General features: G+C 38.9%; 1 protein-coding gene across 3 annotated transcripts in view; it reads right to left on the bottom strand.

Moving 5' to 3' along the window:
* rgl2 (ral guanine nucleotide dissociation stimulator-like 2) overlaps window positions 1-23,851 on the bottom strand; it is a 63,489-nt gene that overhangs the window by 7,335 nt on the left and 32,303 nt on the right. For all 3 annotated transcript variants that reach the window (XM_030158235.1, XM_030158233.1, XM_030158234.1), the window contains 7 exons: window positions 21,099-21,183; window positions 14,354-14,413; window positions 13,330-13,416; window positions 10,799-10,831; window positions 10,250-10,371; window positions 10,061-10,147; window positions 7,736-7,829 (listed from right to left, as the gene is read on the bottom strand). In XM_030158235.1, coding sequence (XP_030014095.1) covers window positions 7,736-7,829; window positions 10,061-10,147; window positions 10,250-10,371; window positions 10,799-10,831; window positions 13,330-13,416; window positions 14,354-14,413; window positions 21,099-21,183 — 568 coding nt within the window. The remainder of the gene's footprint in view (window positions 1-7,735; window positions 7,830-10,060; window positions 10,148-10,249; window positions 10,372-10,798; window positions 10,832-13,329; window positions 13,417-14,353; window positions 14,414-21,098; window positions 21,184-23,851) is intronic.

The following is a 23,851-nucleotide window of genomic DNA, read 5'->3' as shown; positions in this document are numbered from 1 at the left end:
CAGTCCTTTTTCCGGTCATTTGGGGGTTCGGAAGACATATGACCGCATTCTGCGCCATTTCTTCTGGCCGGGTTTAAAGAGAGATGTGTCACGTCACATACAATCATGTCATGTGTGCCAAATGGTGGGAAAACCCAATCAGACCATACCGCCGGCTCCATTGCATCCCATCCCCGTTGTTGGTGAGCCGTTTGAGCGGGTTTTGGTAGATTGTGTGGGTCCTCTTCCTCGTACAAAGTCTGGTAATAAATTCCTCCTGTCAATTATGTGTGCGTCAACCCGTTTTCCAGAGGTGTTTCCCCTGCGCAAAATTACTACTCCAGCCATAGTAAAAGCGCTGACGAAGTTTTTTTCGTTGTTTGGTATGCCAAAAGTGATCCAAACGGACCAGGGTAGTAATTTTATGTCTCGTTGTTTTACCGAAGTGTTAAAGCAGCTAAACATCAAACATGTGTTTTCCAGCGCGTATCATCCCGAGAGCCAGGGTGCACTCGAACGCTTTCACCAGACACTTAAGTCTATGTTGCGTACCTACTGCTTTGAGTGTGCTAAGGATTGGGATGATGGTGTTCCTATGTTGATGTTTGCTGTTAGAGAAGTGACCCAAGAGTCATTAGGCTTTAGTCCATGTGACCTCGTTTTTGCGCACACTGTGCGCGGGCCTTTGAAACTCATTAAAGACCACTGGTTAAATGGAGAGACGACACAAAATGTTCTGGATTTTGTTAGTTCGTTTCGTTCCAGATTGCGTCGCGCGTGTGAGCTTGCTAAAGAAAATCTTGAGAATGCACAAGCAAACATGAAAGGGTGGTTTGACAGACAGGCTAAAAGCAGGGAGTTTGAGCCTGGTGACAAAGTTTTGGTCCTGTTACCGATCCCTGGGTCCTGCTTGCAGGCGCGTTATAGTGGCCCTTATGTGGTGAAAAACAAAGTGGGTGATAGGGACTATGTGATTTTCACCCCAGGCCGACGCCGTGCAACGCGTCTTTGTCACATTAATATGCTTAAACCTTACTTTGAGCGGGAGGGGTCATCTCCTGTCCTGTGCACCGGTAATGTGGGGGAATCCTGTTCAGTTAACGCCGAGGGGCCTGAGTCTGAAGTGTTTGTCCAGGAGCTGTCCAATAGTTGTGGTGCTGAACGCTCTCCGTCAGGTAACAGCTTTGACATTGAGATGCGGGCGCTGTCCACTTCAGCACCACCTGACGATGACAGCGTGTCGGTGGCTTTGACTCAGGGAAAGTTTTCCAACTCGGTGGCGCTGCAGAACTTGCCTGTGTTGCTTGCTCATCTTTCTGAGTCTGAGCAGGCAGACATTGTTAAGATGATCCAGTCTTATAAGTCGCTGTTTGCTGATGTCCCGTCTCAGACGCATGTGTCAATCACGATATTGACGTAGGTGACTCGAGACCAATTAAACAACATCCATATCGTGTTAATCCTGACAAAAGACGTCGTTTAAAACTTCAGGTAGACTACATGTTACAGCATGACATAGCTGAGAGAAGTTGCAGTGCGTGGAGTTCACCATGCCTGTTGACGATAAAAGCCAATGGTGAGGACCGATTTTGCACAGATTTCAGGAGAGTCAATGGGGTAACTAAGCCTGATTGTTATCCACTGCCAAGGATGGAGGACTGTGTGGATCATGTGGGCGCAGCTAAATATGTCACTAAGTTAGACTTACTTAAAGGATATTGGCAGGTCCCTCTGACAGAGCGCGCCAAAGAAATATCCGCGTTTGTTACACCTGATGACTTCCTTCAATATAAGGTCATGGCTTTTGGCATGTGCAATGCGCCAGCCACTTTTCAGAGGCTTATGCATGTGGTGTTAAGTGGTTTGTCTTTTTGTGAAGCCTATCTTGACGATTTGGTTATTTGTTCCTCGTCTTGGGTAGAGCATTTAGAACATTTGGACATAGTCTTCAAGCGTCTGAGAGAGGCTGGGTTGACAGTGAACCTTTCAAAATGTGAATTTGGCCAAGCCACTGTAACATATCTTGGTAAAAGGGTGGGGGGAGGTCAGGTGCGCCCAGTGGAAGCTAAAGTCGAGGCCATCCTTGCTGTCCCTGCTCCCACCAATCGTACTGAGCTTCGCCGGTATTTAGCAATGGTGGGTTACTACAGGGGCTTTTGTAAAAACTTTTCGTCTGTGGCGGCCCCGTTGACTGACCTCTTAAGCCCTAAAGTTGATTTTTGTTGGACTGATGCCTGTCAGTCTGCATTTGACCACACTAAGTCTCTGCTGGTGAATGCTCCTGTACTCGCGGCCCCTTGCTTTACTAGACCGTTTAAATTGGCTGTTGATGCATGTGACGCGGGCGTGGGCGCCGTTCTCCTGCAAGAAGATGCGGACGGGGTAGAGCATCCAGTGTCTTACTTTTCCAGAAAGCTTGACAAACATCAAAAGTGGTATTCTACCATTGAAAAAGAAACGTTAGCTTTGGCTATGTCCCTGGAGCATTTTGAAGTGTATGTTGGCGGCTCCAGTATGCCTGTCCTCGTTTATACAGACCATAACCCTTTAGTTTTTTTAGACCGCATGCGAAATAAAAATCGCTGGCTGATGCATTGGTCTCTTCGGCTCCAGCCGTTTAACATCAGTGTTAAACACATCCGTGGTAAGGACAACGTTATTGCTGACGCACTGTCACGCCTGTAAAAGTAAGTAGCAAACGAACAAAGGGGTTGCACTGAAAAGTTTGAGGGGTGGGATCTTTCCCCTTCTTTTTTTTTGGTAGGTTGTATCATCACACTTTTTCAGTGACTCTGGGTGGGGGTGTTATGTTCTGACGCACTTCTATTTTTCCCCCTTTGTCTTTTGTGGTTTTTTTTGTTATAATTCTTACTTGACACTTTGGGCAAAATATTATGTATTTAGTATGTTTCTTTAATAGATGGCCAATTGGTTTTCCCGCCGGCTGAGATTATAAATTGGACCAGTGCTGGGCTCTCGTTCTCTCTCGCCTCCTGTTCTCTCCACCTCCTCCAGCGATGCCGGCGTCCGGAGCGCGCACGTTGAGGCGCGCATCCGCTCCATTGGTCCACGCAGGTTGCTCCACGCAGGTTGCTCCACGCAGGTTGCTCCATGCCAGCGGGGTTTTTTGTTAGCTATTTGTTAGCTTATCCTTTTGTTTGACCAGGTGGATCCGGACGTCCTGTTTTCGTTTTTTCTTTCGTTAGGGCTTATTTTTGAAGTTTGCTTTGTTTGATAGGGTAGCGGTGCGCTGGCAGCTTCTACGGCCCTGTACAGGGTTGGACTGTCCAGCGCACCGTCCTTATGTTTAGTTTGCCGGTCCACTCTGGTCGTTTCTTTTGTTACTTTGGGCACGGGGGTTAAAAGGGGTTATTAGATTCTGCTTCATTGGAACCTTGTTTGGTACAAACGAAGAGGATAGCAGAAGAACAAAAAAAAATCTAACTGCAAATAAACAAAAGTTTTTCTAATTATACTCCTTGACTCCCGGTGTCCTTTGTAAATATGTTTCACCCTTCGGGTTGTAACAAGGTGTAGAAGATTAGTAACATGGATAGAAAAAATGTCATGAGTGGTATTGGTGGGGGTTTGGGGGTCCTCCCCCAGAAAATTTTTAAAGCTTCAGGTCAATTTTGGTGTTCTCTGGTTAATTTTAAAGGGTATGAAAACCTTTGAAGCAAGTGAAAATAACTAGAAGAAAACCTTCCTGCAAAAAATGAGTGAAAAACTTTTTATTTAACAATTTAGGAACTCCTAACTCCTTTTAGCCATGACTGACACTTTTAACCTCAAACAACATGTATCTGGCCCCACCCACAAGAAAGGACATACCCTGGATCTGGTTTTCTCATTGGGCTTACACGTCACAAATGTGTGTGTTGAGGATGTCCACTTGAGTGATCATTGTGGTGTGTTTTTTGACTTATGTGTGCCTCTTGAGCCCAAGCCTGCACCTAGAAGGGCCAAGAGGAGGATCATTACAAAGTCCACAGCCCAGGATTTCCGTGCCCTGTTTAACCCTAGTCTTCTTAATGAGTGTCCCGATGTTGATGAGTTTATCCAGTGCTTTGCCACACACTGCAGCTCTATTCTTGACCAGGTGGCTCCCGTGAAAACTAATGTCACTCGTAAGTGGTCTTGTCCCTGGATAAATGAAAACATCTTAAACCTAAGGAGAACTTGTCGCAAAACTGAGCGTCTTTGGAAATCAACCCAGTTGGAAGTACACAGGTTACATCTTAAAGATCTCATAACCTCATTAAATAAAATGATTAAGGAGGCAAGATCCTTAAAAGATTCCTTGTCGGTGTCTTTGACACTATTGGACCATGGGTCACAAAGTTTTTTAACCTGTCGCTCACAACTGGTTTGTTTCCCAGCTCCTTCAAACAGGCCATCATAGAACCTAAACTAAAGAAAACCACACTGGACCCCACAGACTTCAAAAGCTACAGGCCCATTTCAAAGCTCCCCCTATTGGCCAAAATCCTTGAGAAAGCAGTGTCTAAACAACTTACAGCTTTTCTGGAGACACACCAGATCTATGACACTTTTCAGTCTGGGTTTAGACAACGCTACTCAACAGAAACCGCACTATTAAAAGTGTCTAGTGACATCCTGATGGCGGCTGACTCCGGGAAATCCACGGTCTTGGTCCTGCTAGATCTCTCCTCGGCCTTTGACACAGTGGACCATACCATAATGATTGAGAGACTGAGGGACCTGGTAGGGATGTCAGGTCATGTGCTAGACTGGTTCTCCTCTTACCTGACCGGCAGAAGCTTCATTGTGTCAATAAACAACTTCCAATCTGACTCAGCGGATCTACTGTGTGGTGTGCCCCAAGGCTCTGTCCTGGGACCAGTCCTATTCTTACTCTATGTCCTCCCACTTGGCCACATTATCCGACAGTACAGTGATGTCTCCTATCATCTATTCGCGGATGACATCCAGATATACTGCTCCTTTAACTCCTCTGAGCCCCACAAACTGAGTTCCTTAATCAACTGCTTGTCAGAGCTGAAGCAGTGGCTAAATGATAACAGCCTCCAGCTGAACTCCAGCAAAACTGAGACCCTCATCATTGCCCCGGATAGTGCAATCCCAGGGATCAAACATCACCTTGGAGACCTGAGTTCCTCGGTAAAGACAAAACTGAGGAATCTGGGTGTCATCTTTGACCAGGACATGTCCTTAGAATTCTACTCCAAACACCTAGTCAAAAACTGTTTCTTCCACCTACGCAACATCTCCAAACTCAGATCTATGGTGTCCACAAATGAGCTCGAGATGATCGGTCACGCTTTCGTATCTTCTCGCTTAGACTACTGCAACAGCCTGTTTACATGCTTAAACAAGAAGGAGCTGGCCCGTCTACAGTTTGTCCAGAACTCTGCTGCCAGGCTCCTGACCCGCACAAACAGGAGAACCCACATCACTCCCATCCTTAAATCTCTCCACTGGCTCCCTGTTCTATATCGTCTTCATTTCAAAATTCTTGTGCTAACTTTCCGGGCTCTACATGGCCAGGCCCCTGCATACATTGCTTCCCTGATCCAGCCCTACAGCTCGACTCGTAGCTTGAGGTCTTCAGGACAGCACCTGCTGATGGTTCCACGGACCTGTTTTAGCACACGCGGTGACAGGTCTTTTAAAGCTGTGGCACCACGTCTATGGAATGACCTGCCTCTACACCTACGGTCCATGGACTCTGTAGAGAGCTTTAAGAAACACCTCAAAACCCTCCTGTTCAAAAAGGCTTTTTAGTCTCCCACCTGACCCAGGACCACCACAGACTGATTACACTCTATGTATTCATCATAACGTACTCCATGTGTCACCCCCCCCCCCAGTCTCTCTATATCTCTATTGCTCTCTCTTTTCTCCTCCTTTACTCTCTCTCTCTCTCTTTAACCCCAACTGGTCAAGGCAGACAGCCATCCTTCAGGAGTCTGGGTCTGCTCGAGGTTTCTGCCCGTTAAAGGGAAGTTTTTCCTCACCACTGTCACCAATCACAAGTGTTTGCTCCTGAAGGATTCTGTTGGGTCTCTGTAAACTTAATTTGATTCTGATTTGAATTGATAAAGCACTTTGTGACTCTGTCTGTGAAAAGTGCTCTATAAATAAAATTTACTTTACTTTACTTTACTTACTAAAACATAACTCCAACTCCAACAGCACATGAATTTTGGGGAAAATGTCTGTTACAGATACTCTCTGAGGGTATTTAAAATACAGTGGCTTTGCAAATACCAAGGGTGTTACTCATTCATTTAATGTTATCTTCGTACTGTACCACACAGATAGGAATAAGAGCCTAAACGGGTCAAAATAAAGCACTTATGCAGTCGGGCGCGTAACCGCGTAAGGCCGCAGCACGCACAGCCGCACGCACGGGAAGGGCACATACACACAAACACACACACTAGTCATATACCGGCAAGAGGAGATAAGCCATGAACCCAAATATGAAGGTACATGTAGATCAGTTCTGTCTTCTTCCCTTTTCGCTGTGGTTCTTTCATAATGAAAGCTACTTGTTAGCACTAAACTAAAGTTAGCGTCTGGAGGCTGAACTTCGGTAAAGCTGAACTTGTCCATGTGTTTCTGAGGCACAGAATGAGCAGTGTTTCCTTCCAATGATAAATAGTCATCAATCTCTCCTCCCGACATAAAAATAAAGAAGTCATCTTATTATCATCACTGTTAAATCTATCAGCCCCCTGTGCCTGTGCCTGTGTTAAACACCTGCAGACCCAGGACAGCAGACCCAGGACAGGATCGCGGTGCTGACTGGACTCCGCGAAACACGTGGGTAAGTTACTTCAATATGACTTTTTTCCCCCCTCAATTTTTCCATTTGACGGAAATCCGTCGTGGTGACGGAGAACTTTAATCCCTGTTGTAACTCCATGAAATATACTGTAGGTTCATTAAAAAAAATTCAATCGCATTGTTTTTTTCATGCCTAAACAGGAATATAAACAATCAGGGATAAAATCTTGACTAAGGTTCTCATAATTCACACATGAAAGGGTTAAAACTGTAGAAGTTCTTACTAACCATCATTGCATTCAAACACAACTTGTGTTTGGCTCTTTCCACAATTTTATGAAACTTCTATTCTCAATTCTATGATGACTGAATGGCACAACAAATCAGACAAAGAACCAGTAAAGACAGGTAAAGATAGCACATTTCCTTCTGTGATAATAGTTCTGAAATATCACAGAGACATAAGCAAAAAAGACTATAATATGCATTTTACTTTGGAGTTACATTGACAATATAGTGTTAAAATCTTATTGACAAGACTTAATCTGCTACTATCTAAGCACACAGTTCTTAGGTAACAAAGATAAACATGTCTGCCTGGTAACCAACATCACTGGTGTGTGTTTTATGGTCCACAGTATTTGTTGAACCTCATATGGTGAAGAATTACCTAATTTACTGTAATTGTTATTAGCCTGTCAACATCTATGTTCTAAAACAGCTCACATTAATTAGCATCTTACCTTAGAGCCAATGACAGGGTTTTTATTGAGTAAATTACTAGTATTTTGTGAATGTCGGTCTCAAATGCATATAATAGTCTCTTTCGTCAACTCCTCAAATGATATGTCAGAACTATTATTTCAGAAATATGCGATTATTTCCATTGAAAAACTGTGGAAATATCATGCAGTGACAAATGTGTAAGCTTGACAGGCATAGCAACAGGCAACTTGGCTAAGGGTCAATTAAAGCCCATTACCTTTGTGAGTTTGGAGAGCAGGTTATTTACAGGTGAGGTGAAGTCAAAGAGGCTTTCACTGTCAGCAGCCAGACTGGACCTGGAGCTGCTGAGGCTGTGAGTGCAAGAAAACACAAACACGCACATACACACACACACACACACACTGTCACCACTGAAACCACTTATTATGTTGAATTATTCACAGTTTGATTTACCAATTATAGATAAAGTTAACAGTGTTTCTAAGTCATGGGAAATATCTGTTTTCATTACAGATTGAAGTGATATCATCAAAACTGGAAAAAAAAAATTTTTACAGCAGATTCTGTGTTTTGAAAGCAATAATCACCAAATACATGCTACTAAAATTATTTTTGTGATTATTTTATAGATCATATAAAAGCCATTGCTCTTTGATCAGGATGCCTTTGTAAATAAGAATCTGTTCTTAATTGCTTGCCTGGGTAAATAAAGGTTAAATAAAAAAAGAAATAAATAAAATACTGAAAACTTTGTAATTTGACTAGTTGATTATTTAACTAATATTCAATTAAACACTCTTGGTTGTTAAGTGTATTATGAAGAGCTAAAATATATGTATATACATGTATGTACATCAATTACTGTGTAAATTTCTAGTTTTCCTTTGTAATCAAGGTGATATATAGAAACCATGTTGGGTTTTTCACAAAAACACATCACTTCGTACACTTGTACAGTTTGGCGCCTTCAACATTTTCAAGTTCCTAATCATTTTAATTCCAACCAGAACTGAAATGATGTGTTTTACATTATTTCTCCTGCACCAAAGTTGATGAACAGTTTAAGTCTTAAGATACTCTTGCCCCCTTCTTTGCCCCCTAACATTTGCAACACAAGATTAATGTTTGTTTGACAAATCCTTTTAAATGTGACTGTTTGTGGTTTTTAGATTTAAACTTTGACTCCATATACCAGTAGGGGGCAGAGAGCCCCTGCCACTATCACAGAATTAACTCCTATTACTCACAAAATAACTGTGAATCTTATTGTTTACTATATTAAACTTTTAAATCTTGTTTAACTCAACATTCAAACACCAGATACTGTATGTTATAAAGTCCAGTACAGTTCCTAAGATACTGTCACTGAATTCAACAGTCTGTGACGATGAGAATGGTTTTATCCTAATCCTCCATCCTTGACCAACCAGAACAGAGATGGTTCAGGAAATATCACACAAAACGCATCATTTATTTGTGGGGGAAGTAAAACGGCTGCAGCTGTGGCAGTGACTGTAAATGATAAAGGCCACAAACCAGTGTATTAGCATGTGTCAGTTATAGCCTCAGATCGGACCCACATTCTACCTTTACAATGAACTCACCTCTGCCTGATATTTAAACCTGGTCATAAACATATTTCTACTCTGCACTTTATTTATATGTTTGCACCTCCATCTTACTGAAAACAATCTATTTTTCTTTGCACATGACAGTTTATTGTTGCACCTTGCTGTTTGATTGTCCAGACTTTCTACCACTTCTCTTTTATATGATCTAGTTCATCACCCCGCCCCCTGAAGGGAAGCCAGGGGGTATTGTTTTCGGTTTGGTTTGTTTGCTTCTTTGTTTGTTAACACTCTAGCAGCAAAACTATTGGTTGAATTCATACCAAATTGGGTTTATAGATTGCCAGGGATGCAAATAGATGTTATTACATTTTGGGAAAAGTTGGTCAAAGTTTACATTTTTTATGAATTTTTTAACGCCCCCTATTTACTTATAATGGGCGAAATCTCACACATCTATAAAAACATCAATTTTGTTTTAATTTACTTCAAACTTGGCACATGTATAGAGGCAGTTGATATGCTGATATCAGCTGGATCGATGCCAAAATAAGCTACAATACGTGCGAGGGGCAGGGTTTGTTGTGACTGGCACCACTTGTTATGTATAGCGTGTTTGTATTCTATTTTTATTCTAATATTCTATTTTTACCCTGCCCCCCCGAAGGAGAGGCAAGGGATATTGTTTTTGGTTCGGTTTCTTTGTTTCTTTGTTAACACTCTAGCAGCAAAACTATGAGTTGAATTCAAACCAAATTTAGTTTCTAGATTACCAGTGACTCAGAATAGATCTCATTACATTTTGGGAAAAGTAGGTCAAAGTTTCAAATTTTTATGAATTTTTTAAATGTTTTTTTTTTTCCTGATTTACTTATAATGGACAAAATTTCACGTCTGTAGCAGCAAAAATGTTACTTGAATTCATACCAAATTGACTTTATAGATCTGTCTATCTATCTATCTATCTATCTATCTATGAGTGTGTGAATGTTATTGTGTAAATGTGTGTTTACTCTGGGCACTGTGTGATGATCACTGTGGGCGTGAGACCCCGGGGGCTCGGTTCACCAGGGGCCTCGATTTCACTGGACAGTCTGTAGCTGAAATAGATGAAAAATGAAAATTAAAAAGCAGAAGAGACATATTCGATGGTGTGCATGTGTGTTACATATTTTAACGAATCCAAGCTTTTCCATGCTCACCTTTCCTCCTCATTTAGCGTCGGCACACTGTTGTACCACTGCATAAAGGCTTCGTCAGTGGTGAAAGTACAGTTCTTGCAGGATGACTGCAGGAGCCGGATCTGAGCTAAGACCTCAAATTCCTGTTAACAAAGAGCCGTATCACCACCGAGTTTCCTCACACTAAAGAGCACCCACGTTGAGCTGATCTTGTGTAACTGTGCCAGGTCGTTTTTTTTTTTTAATCTCTATGAGAAGCACCTCATTGCTCCCTCACCTTTATCATTTCCTCCCTCAGATATCCTGTTGCCTCTGCTCATTTTTAATATCCTCTTATCTCCAAATAGAAATATCACACTCGTGTCTCTTTCCACTGTGACTCTGGTGAGTCGTTCTCGTCTTTAACAGGATGGTTTTAGGTTCACAGGAGTTTGTCATGATGCTCTCATTACCACTGTGGACTGTTCTATCTGGTGCACTCGTTAAAAACTCCCCTAGTGACTGTAAACAAATGTGTTTTACTTCCACTGTGTTCAGGTTGATGGTACAAACATATACTGCAAAACTCACCCGTCTCCTTTTGTCGAAATTGATGTAGCCGTTCTGAAAACAGAGTAAAAAGGAGGCAGTTTAAGACAGGTCAAATGAACTGAGTGCAATCCAAAATGTTTTACTCACACAAAAGCCTTGATAAAAAACACAAGTACAATCACAACAGGAGTGAACTCTCTTTTATCTGCCTTTTTTAGATTCTACACTAGATGGGAGGGGTTGCTTCAGCCAACATTTTGGAGGCAAACGGACTTTAAAAACCAGAAAAAAAACAAGAGTGACCGAAAATGGAAGTGAGTGAATAGATGGAGTATTACTGCCTCCACCTGTGGATGTGGGAAGTTCCTGCTTGTCTGAGTTGTGTGTTAATTAGCTACGATTACTATCACAAATAAGCAATGCTGTTCAGTGTCTTTACACACTATAGGCTGAATCTACTGAAGGTTTGTGTGTATAAACACATGTGCAAACTCATTGCACATACAAAAAAATGTACAAACTGATTTATTAACAGTTGCATCTCTCAAAGGTGCGAAATAGTGCGTCTGCGTCCAGCTAGTACGTTTGCCACAATAAATATGTATGTGTCTGTATGCGTGTGCTGGGAGGAGAAAATGTAAATATATTAATTTAGCACATGCAAAGTGATTTATCAAACGTGAAAGCAATTTTGCTCATAGAAACTGTGTGTTTAACACGTCTCAAACGGAGGTGCAAACGGTTTGTATGTGTAATTGTGCGGTTATTGTTGCAAGAAGGAGACATAGAAAGGATGAAATAAGACACAGAGAACGCATTTTTCACCCTTGTGTGAACATTTTTGATTGTGATTAAAAATACACACCGACATTAGGCTAAAATGTGACAAAATTACTGTATGTGTGCCTGACAGTCATTCAATTCAACAACCCCCACGGACCTCCTACCTCGAAAATAAATCCAGTGCTGCTGCCCAGTTTTAAAGTTTCAAAACTTCTAGATGAACTAGGGGATGATTTGGGGCCAGTCACGCGGAGGAGTCATGCAATACCTTCTATGACAAAACTCCTCACAACATTACATTTCCGTGCATCTTGATCATTCCAGTGCACTGTTGCCATTAGTGCTGGTGTATCCCAGAGCAGCTTTACAGGGTATTGTCTCCATGATGATAAGCAGTAGCGCATGCAAAATCCTCATTTAAATAGGGCGATCTCCAAGACTTTGCACCTGTTGTGTAAATCACCCACAAACAGCGGTTCAACCCCACACGCAAAATTCTAGATTGTGCACACAAATTAGTACACACAAATTAGTACACACATATTGGGATCTTAGTAGATCTGGCCCTAAATAACTTTAAAAATGCACAATGAAATTCATGAATGTTTTACTTTTAATTCATGGACTATATTTCCAATTATAGTTATTGTTCTTATCGCACACATTCTGGGAGACATACATATAAGAGTTTGAATCAAGGAAATGGTTTATTCAATCAGGCTGTACAAATTTGACAGTACCATTCATTCTTACGAGGCTGCACTCAAGAGTGACATTTTTTGCTACAGACATTTTCTCCCCTTTCTCCTTCAGGGTTTTTATAGGGAGGGTCACATGTGTACAAAGCATACACGTTTTTGGTCAGCAATTTAGCCCATCCCAGTAGTTTCACTCCCCTACCCAGTTTGTACACGTGAGTACAACTTTCATAAATTGGTCTGTGGTTGAGAAAAAGCACAGTCAGTCAGGCACAACAACAGTATACAGTCTGTCTGAGAAGCTGTTTGGAGTGCCTGAGTACATTTCATGATAATTCTAGCAAATTTTTAAATGTGTGTTTTTAAAGTTGCTTAGCATATTTTAATATTTATGTACTTTGCCAGCATAATGTTTAACAGCAACGGCAATAAAATAATAACAATTCCAAGAAGGACCTGATCCAAGACCTTAGTAGAGTAGTTTGCTGTCGGAGCGATGGGATTGAATAACCTGATGAATTAACCCTTAAATACCAAAAGCATCTACTGATGTAAATGTTTATTACCAGTTGATTCATTAATCCTATCAATACAGTGAAATAATTGGTTTAAAATACAGTTTAGATGTAAACTAAAAATTAGCATTAGATTTCCCTACTTTCACTCAGGACCAAAATGTACCTTTAAATGGTGAAATATTATGTAGCCACTGACATCAACTGACCGATGTTAAAACAAGGGCTGGTGGATTTCTGCAGCCGAATCTAAAATTAAAACTAAGAAGAGTTCAGTTCTGTTGTAGCTTTTGCATATTGTAAGCCTCATAGCATAATGGTCCAACTCATATTTTTAGCCAAATTGTGATATCTGGGTAACTTTACTCTCCTAACACTGCTGATTAAGTTTATGCAGATATCACAATTTGGCCAAAAATATGACTTATGCGATGAGGCCAACGATTAGCTTTTTCCTTTAAATGTACTTTGTGTATTGGAGACGTCTCAGCCTCTGTGGTTTGATGATTATAAACTGTGGAACCCCTTTCTGGGGGGGCTGTAGGGGGGCTAATTACAGATGAGAGGAGCTTACATCCAGCCTGTCTTTGACGGCGGTGTCCAGCATGGTGAGGTCTGTGAGGAAGATCCCCAGGTAGGGCACGGTGCCCTGGGCCGACGACTGTGGACAAGGGCACAAGTGCTTCATCAGAGCAGACCCCCCATATTTACACACACACACACACACACACACACACACACACACACAGAGCCCCCACAGTGAGGGGTTTCAGAGCAGACGCCTGCAGCTATTTTTCAAAGACTTGTTGAGGATTCATCACATCACACACATCCACGACATGCTGCCTGCTGGTTGATCCCCTTCATCAAACCACCCGCTCAGCACCAGTGACACCAACATCAATGTTCAACTGTGAAGTTTTATGGAAAAAAAATCCATTTACAAGAGACTGCAGACTTAAAGTGCTTATTTATTGAATCTGAGTAGTTTTAACACCAGGCGACCCCTTCATCTTGCACATTTGACTTCATTTATCTACTCAAACACACCTTTTTTAAGCCTTAAGACACTCTTAACCTATTGCCCCATACTTTGCCCCCTAACTTCTACAATACAGTTGACATGTTACAGGGTCTTACATCATTTAAAAACTGTTCAAGGTCTCCAGTAAAGGCCTGTGGGGGTGTAGAGCCCCTAAGGCTAAAATAATTGGTATTCACTCCAGACATGAGCTATAAAGTTGGGGCAAATAATTCCCTTTTTTTTTTAATGTGCTTGATGTGACTAATGACTGGAGTTTGTCTTGCACATGAACGCTGAGGTCATTTTAAGGAAGTCCTGTGGGACTGACAGTTTGCCCAACGCTATCTGAAATGTCCTGGTGATGTAACCCCAACTGATTCAACTCTGAGAACAATCTGAACAAAAACTGAGCACATATGAGCCTTTCAGGAGACACTTTTTACAACCATTTACAGCTGATTTGTGAAATAACTGTCTTTGTTTCCAACTCAGTTCATTTTTCAAACAAAATATTCACTTAAAGTTCAAACCATTGAAATCATCTTCTCATATGATAATGTCATGTGTTACTTACTCTAGTAGGATGTTTGTTGTTGAGCCTGTTGTCGAGGTTAGCAAACTTTGACGTGCCCTCCTGCAAAACAAGAGCAAAGTTTGATCAATAAAAATAATGTCCAGAAGTTAAATATGTGTTAACTACTGCTTCCAGTAACTATCTGCTAATGTTCTATAGTCTTGCAAATACTATGTGTCCCTAATAAAGTGGCCAGTGAGTGTGTATGCTTATTGCTGTTTAGGTTTATTACGTATTATTTACTAGAATAGAATAGAATAGAATAGAATAGATCTTTATTGCCACTGTCACAGGAACATAGAAAATTCATTTAGCAGCTCTGTTCTGTTTAGCAACAAAAACAATTAGTGGAAAAAAGGAATATGAAAAATATCACACAAAATGTCACACAAAGTACTGAAAATGTAAGCAGTATATGACAGCAACAAGATAAAAATTAAATATACATATACTACTAAGCTAGTACTACAAAAACTACTGATGTATACAAAAAGCTAACTCTATACTACAGATGAATACTGTTCATATAATATATTATTTATTTTTAGGTTTATTCATTGGCACTACTTAGTTACGGACAGATATGAGGGCTGGGTTTATTACACAAATGTCAAAAAAACCAATCTGGTAAAAAATATATATATATAGAAGAAAAAATAAGAATTATATATATATATATATATATATATATATATATATATATATATGGAAAAAAAAAAAAAAAAAATATATATATATATATATATATATATATATATATTTAAAGAATCTATTAATAATTAAACCAAAGCATTCTTTTCCCAGTTTGATCCACAGCCCTTTATTGGCCTCCATCTGTTCTGTCATTGAAGGGTTGTACTGGAGCAGCAGAGACACCCAGGACTCCCTTCTTTATCATCATCCTCCAGGGGGTGCTCTAGCCACTCCCTGGACACATATCATCCCTCCAGCTACTGCCCTGGGGCCTCCATTCAGTCAGCTCTGCCTAGGGGGGGGCCCTGGGGGCATCCTTATCAGCCTGAACCAATTCAACTGGGTTCTGTCAGTTTGGAGCCTCTGATTTCCAACCGCCTCACCTGAGTTCTTTACAATAGCTGAGTTTTAAGGATGGAGATTAAGTGATAAAACAAGAGCTTTATTCTAATGACTGAGCTCCCTCTACAGTGACCACATCACTGTGTGTTATAGTCTAAACCTAAAAACCAGGAGTCAGGTTAGGGGAAGGGACATGATTTTCAATGTTTCATGTAAAAACAACAACCCAAAAACAACAACACTGCTTTTCCATCACTAATTCAGCTGAAATTCTATGTATCTACAGTTTGCAAAAATCACATTTTCATTTCTCCAGGACAAATTGGTCACTTACTCCCTCTAAAACAAATGCTAATCTATTATCCATTTTCTTGTACATCTGTTTTGGTTTCCACCAGCTCCTAAAACAAATATCAGTCCATTCGGCTTCTAAATGTAGTATTTAGTCAAAGTGTAAAATGAAAAACAAAACAAAACAAAATGAAAACAAAGTGCTTAAAGATATGTGAAAGCTAAAGCTGAGAAGACTATACATCTATTTACAATATCTGTATATACTATTATCAATGGATTTTACTACTTAAATTAATGTAAATATTAAAATTAATAGAAAAATTGCTCATTGTGCAGGATTTTCACATGGATGTGTAACATGAAGTTTGTGTTGGAGTTGTTAAGATAGTTAAGCCCATTTCTACACTAACAACTGTCTCAGGGTTCCTACAGGTTTCTACAAGTTAAATTTAAGACTTTTTAAAACCTTTTTAAGACTACTACTAGAACAGAATTTAATGCCCATTTCATGGCCATACTGGCAAAAATTTGTGACACCTAGAATTTAAGAAAATATATTTATTTACTCCAACGCCTTGATTCCCACTGCTGAGTCATTTCTCACCAGATGGCTATAAAATTATGACAATTGGTTCCTAATTTCAATATAAATTGTTAGGTTGGAACGGGTGGAACTGAGTCGACTAACGATACTTTCTTTGCAGCTTGGACATTTGACACACATTTAAACACAGTACAGCCAACAAGTTTATGGCAACATAACTTTTAAAGACTTTTAAGGTATTAAATGCAGATTTGTAAATTCAAGACTTTTTAAGACCCCACAGGAACCCTGCTGTCTCATCTGTAACAGCCCGTTCACCGATGTAAAAAACCAGAGGGTTGTCATACTTATGTGTACCCCCAACTTGTCCACTGACTCTGAAATAACAAACTCCAGCTGAAACTACACCCTATTAAATGTCTAGTTTCGACAAACACACACGTTTTCCCTTTTTGTGAGTTTTTCTGTTGTAGGGATCCAGTCATTCTAATACACACTCCATCAAAAAAACTTCTCTGACATTCTTTTGAAAGTCCAAAGAATGAGCCACACAACTGAGATAACGTTCTCTCTATTCCAGAACGATAGTGGAGTTTGACAGACCTAGATACAGCATTGGACTGATGTGGAGATACGAGACCAGCATTGACGTTTAACACTAGCGACTGTCAGCTCAGAAATGGAGTTGGCATCCAGTCATTGACGACTTTAAAGCCTCTAATCTAATTACTGTCTTGGTTACCTGCACAAATGATAATAGCCTTTACACTGATTTCTACAAGTCAGGTTGATTTGTCTGTGAAAATCTTCAGGTTTGGCCCAAGTTCTTCTATTGTTAGCTCTGAAATAGTTAACCAACAGTAATAAACACTAGGCTCTTAACACAAAACATTCTCCAAAACAAACGTCACATTAGCACAAGCCAATCTGACATATCATTAGCCTCATAGCATAACTGCCTAACTCTTCCACTATATGGATAAAAGTATGTTGACATGTTGAATTCAGGTGTTTCTTTTCTAACAGGGGTCTGGGATAAAAAACAATACTGACAAATGTCATATTATAGTTTTATATTGTGATAAATGTTATATTGATAATTAATATTGATGTTTATATCTCAAACCAGCATGAGCAGGACATCTTACAGCTGTAGACATGATGTGTCCCAATATTTTTGTCCATATAGTTTATAAACATCAATATTTCCTTTAAGTTTAATGGGAGATTTTTCTTTCAAAGTGAGATGAGAAGAAAGTAGATGGTTAGTTGTGGTAGAAAATTATAATTTACAGTCAGAGCAAGGAAAATATTTTGGAAATTTAGAGGTAGAACATTTAAAATCATAGGCAAAGATTAAAAAAAAAATCAATGTTGAAACTAATTAAATAAAAATCTAGGATATGGATAGTGATTTAAACCAAACGAACCAATGCAATGCAATTAAGACATTTGTCATTATTGTTTTGTATTCCAGACCCCTGTTAGAAAAGAAACACCTGAATTCAACATGTCCCAATACTTTTGTCCATATAGTGTATGAGTTAGGGTGTAGCGCTACACCGATCTTTGTCAGTGGCTCTGGGGATGGGGGTTGGTAAGATGTTAAATTGTGTGTTTTCTTTCTTTCTTTCTTTCTTTCTTTCTTTCTTTCTTTCTCACTTTATCAATGCTGTTTTCTTTTTATTTCTGAATATGCGTTTGTTAAGTTGATATAAAAAATGAAGCATAATGTGCCAATCAGGGGATCTCAAATCTGTACTATGACAAGGCTTAGCAATAAAAATATCTGAAACACATATAGCGTATGAGTTAGCTAATTATGCTATGATGCTAATAATACTGAACCTCTCACATGGTTAATGGTGTAAAATATTTTTAAAAAATCTATTTTTCAAGGCCATCAGAGGTAGAATCCTTACAGATGAACCACTCCACTGACTAATGTCACATCTCATGGCCTTTATGAACTGGTCATATAACTTTTTAAGGATATAATAATAATGTCACCAAATGCTCTAACGACAGTACTGTGGATATTTTACTTTCCTTAACTTTTCTCTTTTATCAGTCTAAGTCATTCATCTCATGCTGTGTGCACTCGTCATAGACAAGCAAAAAGATAAAGGAATGAAAGTAAGTGTGAAAAAAAAATAAAAATAAAAATCAAAGGCCAACAGAAGACGATGCTGTTTTTCTGGCATCAAAGCTCACACTGAAGCTTTCAAAGTGAAATCAAATGCTTGGATGGATTCCGCTCATATTATCATGGGAAACATTACAGCTAATGCAAAGGTATTAATATGTGTATGGTGCCTTCACAGCAACTAAAAACAGTGTGTATGAAACAGAAAGCACATCTTCAGATAGGTGTCATCCAGTAGTGTCTTGACAGAATAGGGGCACTAACAGCAGATTAGACTGGTTTCTAGTCTTTAAAGCATGTTCTCTTTTTAAATCTCTAGCACTGAATATTGTTCTTAGCTGAGGATGAGGCTACAGCTTATGCAGATGAGAATTTAACAAATGTGTTCCACCAGTTCCCCCATGAGAGACGCATTAATAAATGTCTCACTCTGCTCGACGTGAAATGCACTTCGTCACATGTCGCTTTTAAAGAATCAGAAGGTTTGAACTTATGGTAAGAAAAACATCACAGTTGTTTGAGACAGTCTGTACAAATCTTTTCTCAAAATTTATTAATAACACTACGAATGCATGAAGAGGAAATCAAATCGTGACATCTTCATTTTATTATCATTTAATCAGATGATGTTGCTAGAATTCATCATCAAAAAACTGCACTCATGAGCTGTCAGTCACTGGAAATTCATGTTCTGCTCAAGTTAGACAACGATTTATTTTAATGAACAGCACACTGCAAAAACAGCTCCACTAGAAAGAAGCCAAATCATTTTAAACAGTATAAACATACACACACAGCACAAACCTTGTGCTTACTTATACTCGACTAGATTTCTTGAGGACAAAAAATTGTAATCACTGAAAAATAAACTTCATATCTTAACATCCTTGCAGACTAGAACTACATCTGCAAATGGACGTCCATCAGTCCTGGTGCATCTCTAGCCTGTCCGTCCATGGGAGTGGATCTCTCCTTCACTGTGGTTCTCCCCGAGGTTTCTCCCTTTTCCCACTGGGTTTTGAGTTTTTCCTTGCCGAGAAGGAGGGTCTAAGGACGGGGGATGCCCTGGACACTACTCATTTTCTTGCTGTTTATTTGACTGTTGTTTACTCCAACTGACTCTGTAAAGCCCTTTGAGATAACCTTGTTGTGATATTGGGCTATACAAATAAAGTTGAATGAATAAAGTTGAATATTTGCTGAAGACATATTTGAAATGAGTTCTATGATAGAAATGCTTGGTAAGATGATAAAATGTCCTAGAAACAAAGTTTTTTTTCTACTCAAAATCCCTTTTTTGTGATGCAGTTTTTTTTGTTGTTGAAATGTTCATAAAATATCTTGATATAGATATAAAACAGTGTGTATAGTTATGTCACCGAGGTTTTATGTTCAGAGAAAACAACTGTAAAAAAGGAAGTTATGGATCATTTATCCTCAGTGCTGTGTCCTAATACACTGAAAATATTAACATGATGAACATTACTTTTGCATGTGTTTGTTCATAAAACAAAACATTAGACTAAATAAGTTGTGAGTTGACAAAATATACAGTGCAGACATTGCAAATACGTATTATTCATCTTGGAAAACGTTAATGTCTGCATCTAATCTCCCCTATAATCCCTGAACTAATTTATTTTAATCATCACAAAAGCTTATTTTAATTTTTTTAATTTTCCCTTCTAAAATAAGTTTTGTCTCTATATTTTCCTGATGAAGTAACAACTTTAACCTGCAGGTGGCACTAGATGAAAAGTTAGAGGATCACAAAAGTCAATAGGTTATAGTATGCTGCTGCTTATTCTGATAACCTGCATTACACCTGCAGACTTATGCAGTAATGTCGAAATTAAGGATGCTGACAGGACCTTTTTTATTGCAAAAAATCAGCAAGAGACAAATCAAACATATTCCAGTTGCAGGTATTTTAGTGAGTGAAGGATATAGAAAAGAGGAGACGAGGGAAAGGAAGCAAAGCTAAACAGAAAGAGCAGTTTGTAGATGTATATATATGTTTAAATAATTTGACTGAAGCTGTTTGATAATTTACACCCTGTCTTAAAATGAACAATCCCCAAAAATGAAGTCATGAAGAGAATGAATTCAATACTGACAGTAGTGACTGTTTTTCTGATTCAAAGGCTGTGAATGCACTGTCCTCTGCTTCATACAGATGTAAACTCTAACTGTTCGTGCTGGATAGAAAGGTACAGGAAAAAAAAAAACCTAACTTTGAAGATTTTTTTTTTTAGCAAGGCTCTAAAAAGCTGAGCCTTAACAGCATCTAACAGCAGCCAAGAGTAGTGAAGATCAGAGTAAAAATAAACATGAAACAAATCCAAGATATCAGACAGGAGTCGATGAAAACCTAAACTCAAAACTCAAGGCTCTGAAACCTTGGCAGTAAGTGTTCGAACTGGCAGCTCTCCAGACTCAAGGTTAGCCGTTAGCCTTATCTTTGTCCAGCACACAAGTGGTAAACTGACAAGATATGTAGAAAAAAAAAAGGCTGGAGACTCTACTTCTATCATTTATAAAACCATTTACACTGTGCCATCATTTAAGTCTTAATCCGCCTTAGTGTGCTATAAATAAAAGATCAAAATTGTCACTGAAGCTGCTGTTTGAAAATGCATAAATGATCATGTATTAAGACCTTGAGTGGTGGTTTTGATTGCCTTGAACCAAAGCTGTTTGTTCCATTTCTCTTCTAAGAACCTTACCTCCTTTAGGAGTTCTCTGCTTTGTGAGTAGTTGTCCTTGTCAGAAAATATCTCTGACAGTTCCTCATACCTCCTCATGGCTTCCCTGTTAAGTCAGAAAATAATAAGTAAATAGATTTTAGATGAGATTTAGCATTAAATGGTCTATATTTTGGAAAGGGTGTAGTACAAGGGTGTCAAACCCATTTTAGATCAGTTCCACATTCAGGTAAATTTGATCTGAAATGGGCCGAACCAGTAAAATAATAACATAATAATACATAAAAAATGTCAACTCCAAACTTTTCTCTATGTTTTAGAGAAAAAAAGTAAATTTACATTATGAAAATGTTTACATCTACAAACTATCCTTTCAAAAGATGTGAATAACATGAACAAATTGAAAAAATAAGTGTAATTTTTAACAATTTTCTGCCTCAGTTTATCATTTACACATGTACATTATAACTTACAGATCACAGTGGATCTACAAATACACAAAACATTGAGTAACAGGCAGAATATTGTTAATATTGTACTTACTTCTCTTAAGACATTTCAGGATATTTGCATTTTTCACAAAATTATACTTTGTTTTAGTGTAAATACATGAAAATATTTACATTTATAAAAACAAACATTTGGAGTTGTCATTATTTATATGTTATTATGGTAGTATTTTACTGAATCCTGCCCACTTCAGATTGAATTGGTCTGAATGTGGAACCTGAACTAAAAGGATTGTTCATATCTTAGTGTAATTTTTGCATTTCACACATTCATCCCAAGGGCCGGACTGGACCTTTTGGTGAGCCGGATTTGGCCCCCAGGCCGCATGTTTGACACCTGTGGTTTAGTAGGTCCAAACATAGATGATGATACAAACATAATGGAAATGACTTTAGTAAGAAATTACATCTAAATCCATTCCTTCGTTTGCAGAATCACATTATTAATGAGGCTGATCTCAAAGTTGTCATTTCGAACAAATTTATCTAGTGTTTGTTTATTTATAAGCATAAGACTTTACACAGATGTGAAAAATGGCTCTTTTCATGGGTCATTCCACGTTGGTGGAACGATCTACCAAGCACTACCAGAATAGGGGTGTTCCTGCCTGTCTTCTAGAAGCTCTTGAAGACCCAGCTGTTCAGAGAGCGCCTCCTGTCCTAGCACTTTCAAACTTTCCATTTTAAATGTATTATTGTGTTGATTCTGTTGTTCTACTTGGTATTTTTATTTCACTGTTTTTAATTGTACAGCTGTTTTTATGTCTTTTTAATCTATTCTTATATTTTAGTCTATCATTTGGCTTTTTTTTTTAAATCTTCTGTACGACACTTTTTAATTGTACAGCTGTTTTATGTCTTTAATCTATTTATTTTATTCTTTTATTTTGGTTTTTCCCCTGTAAGTCACTTTGGAAAAAAGCGTCTCCCAAATGCATAAATGTAAATGTAAAATAAATATATAACTTTCCTATAAAGGATTCATACACACATACGTTAATAATGTAATTCTTAAATACTATCTTAATGGTTAACCCTCAGATCTTGTTCGTTCCTTAGCTCATTTATTCTTAAAGGTTAAAGATTAACTCACTTTATTGTCCCCGCAGGGAGATTTGGTGTTTGCATTCTATCCATAATACACACACTGTAAGTAACATTAGCATTAGTATCAGTGAGCTCAGGGGTCAACTCCAGATCTACATTATTACTTTGGTCAAAAGAATTAACCTACATCAGCCTGTTTTTGATGGCGATATTTTCTTGTCATGTTATCTGTCAGCATGTTTAAGTAATAAGTAATGAGTAACTGCAAATACAACCATCCTGTAACATGAGCCACGTAATTTAATATCCCATATGAGACTTTATGAGTCTTATATAAGATAAACTGACGCTCACAATTTCACAAAGTTAATGATTTACAAAGTATTTCCAACCTTTTTAATAACCTAATTATGAATCACGTTTCTCTTGTAAGTAGTACTAGTTATGGTTCAACTCTTTCCCCTCACACAGACCCAGGCCACATTTTCTGGACTATTAGTTTCAATGTCTTTTGCAGCAAGATATCATTATTTTTAACTTCACTACATGTGTACTATGTTTGCCTGAGACAGTCTTGGTCCAGAAATCACCTTGTTTCATTTACTGTAGCAAGAAGTTCTACGTGTTACTAATAATGTTAAACAACCGAACACGAAAACACAGTGAGAAAGGCCGATTAATAAGACAAGTTTATATAAGTTCTCAGTTACATAATGAAAAAAGATTATAGTCTTTGTGGATTCCATTCATAAAAGACTGGTTCAGGTGGGTTGAAGGAGATTCTATTTAGGTCAGTGTTTCTCAATGGGGGCGGTACTGGGGACACCGTCAGGGGGCGTTTGGAATGAGAAAGCTGAAAGGGGGATGTTGAGACCAAAATGGGGGGCGTTAGTCTTTATAAATATCATTATCAAGCAATAGTGAATTTCCCTGCCCCTCTGGACTTTGGTGGTAATGTCCGTCGCATTCCCCCTGGTTGCAAGAGGGGGTACTACCTGTGCAACGTATATAAGCGCAGTATATAAGCCCCCCCCTTCGCTTGACAACTTCTTAGGTTGTGTCACCAGTTCATTGCAGGAACAATGCTTTGTAGTAAATGCATTTTCTGCTGATTTTTTGTCACTTTTTATTATTGCATGACTTCAAATAGTAAAGTGCAAGTGGTAAAACCGCACTACGCTAACACTGGTATAATAAGTAATGCAGTTACAATAAATA

Source organism: Sphaeramia orbicularis, chromosome 16 (assembly GCF_902148855.1).
Source record: "Sphaeramia orbicularis chromosome 16, fSphaOr1.1, whole genome shotgun sequence".
NCBI lineage: Eukaryota > Metazoa > Chordata > Actinopteri > Kurtiformes > Apogonidae > Sphaeramia > Sphaeramia orbicularis.
Note: the sequence above shows the minus strand (reverse complement) of the source record. Positions and strands in the feature narration are given on the sequence as shown.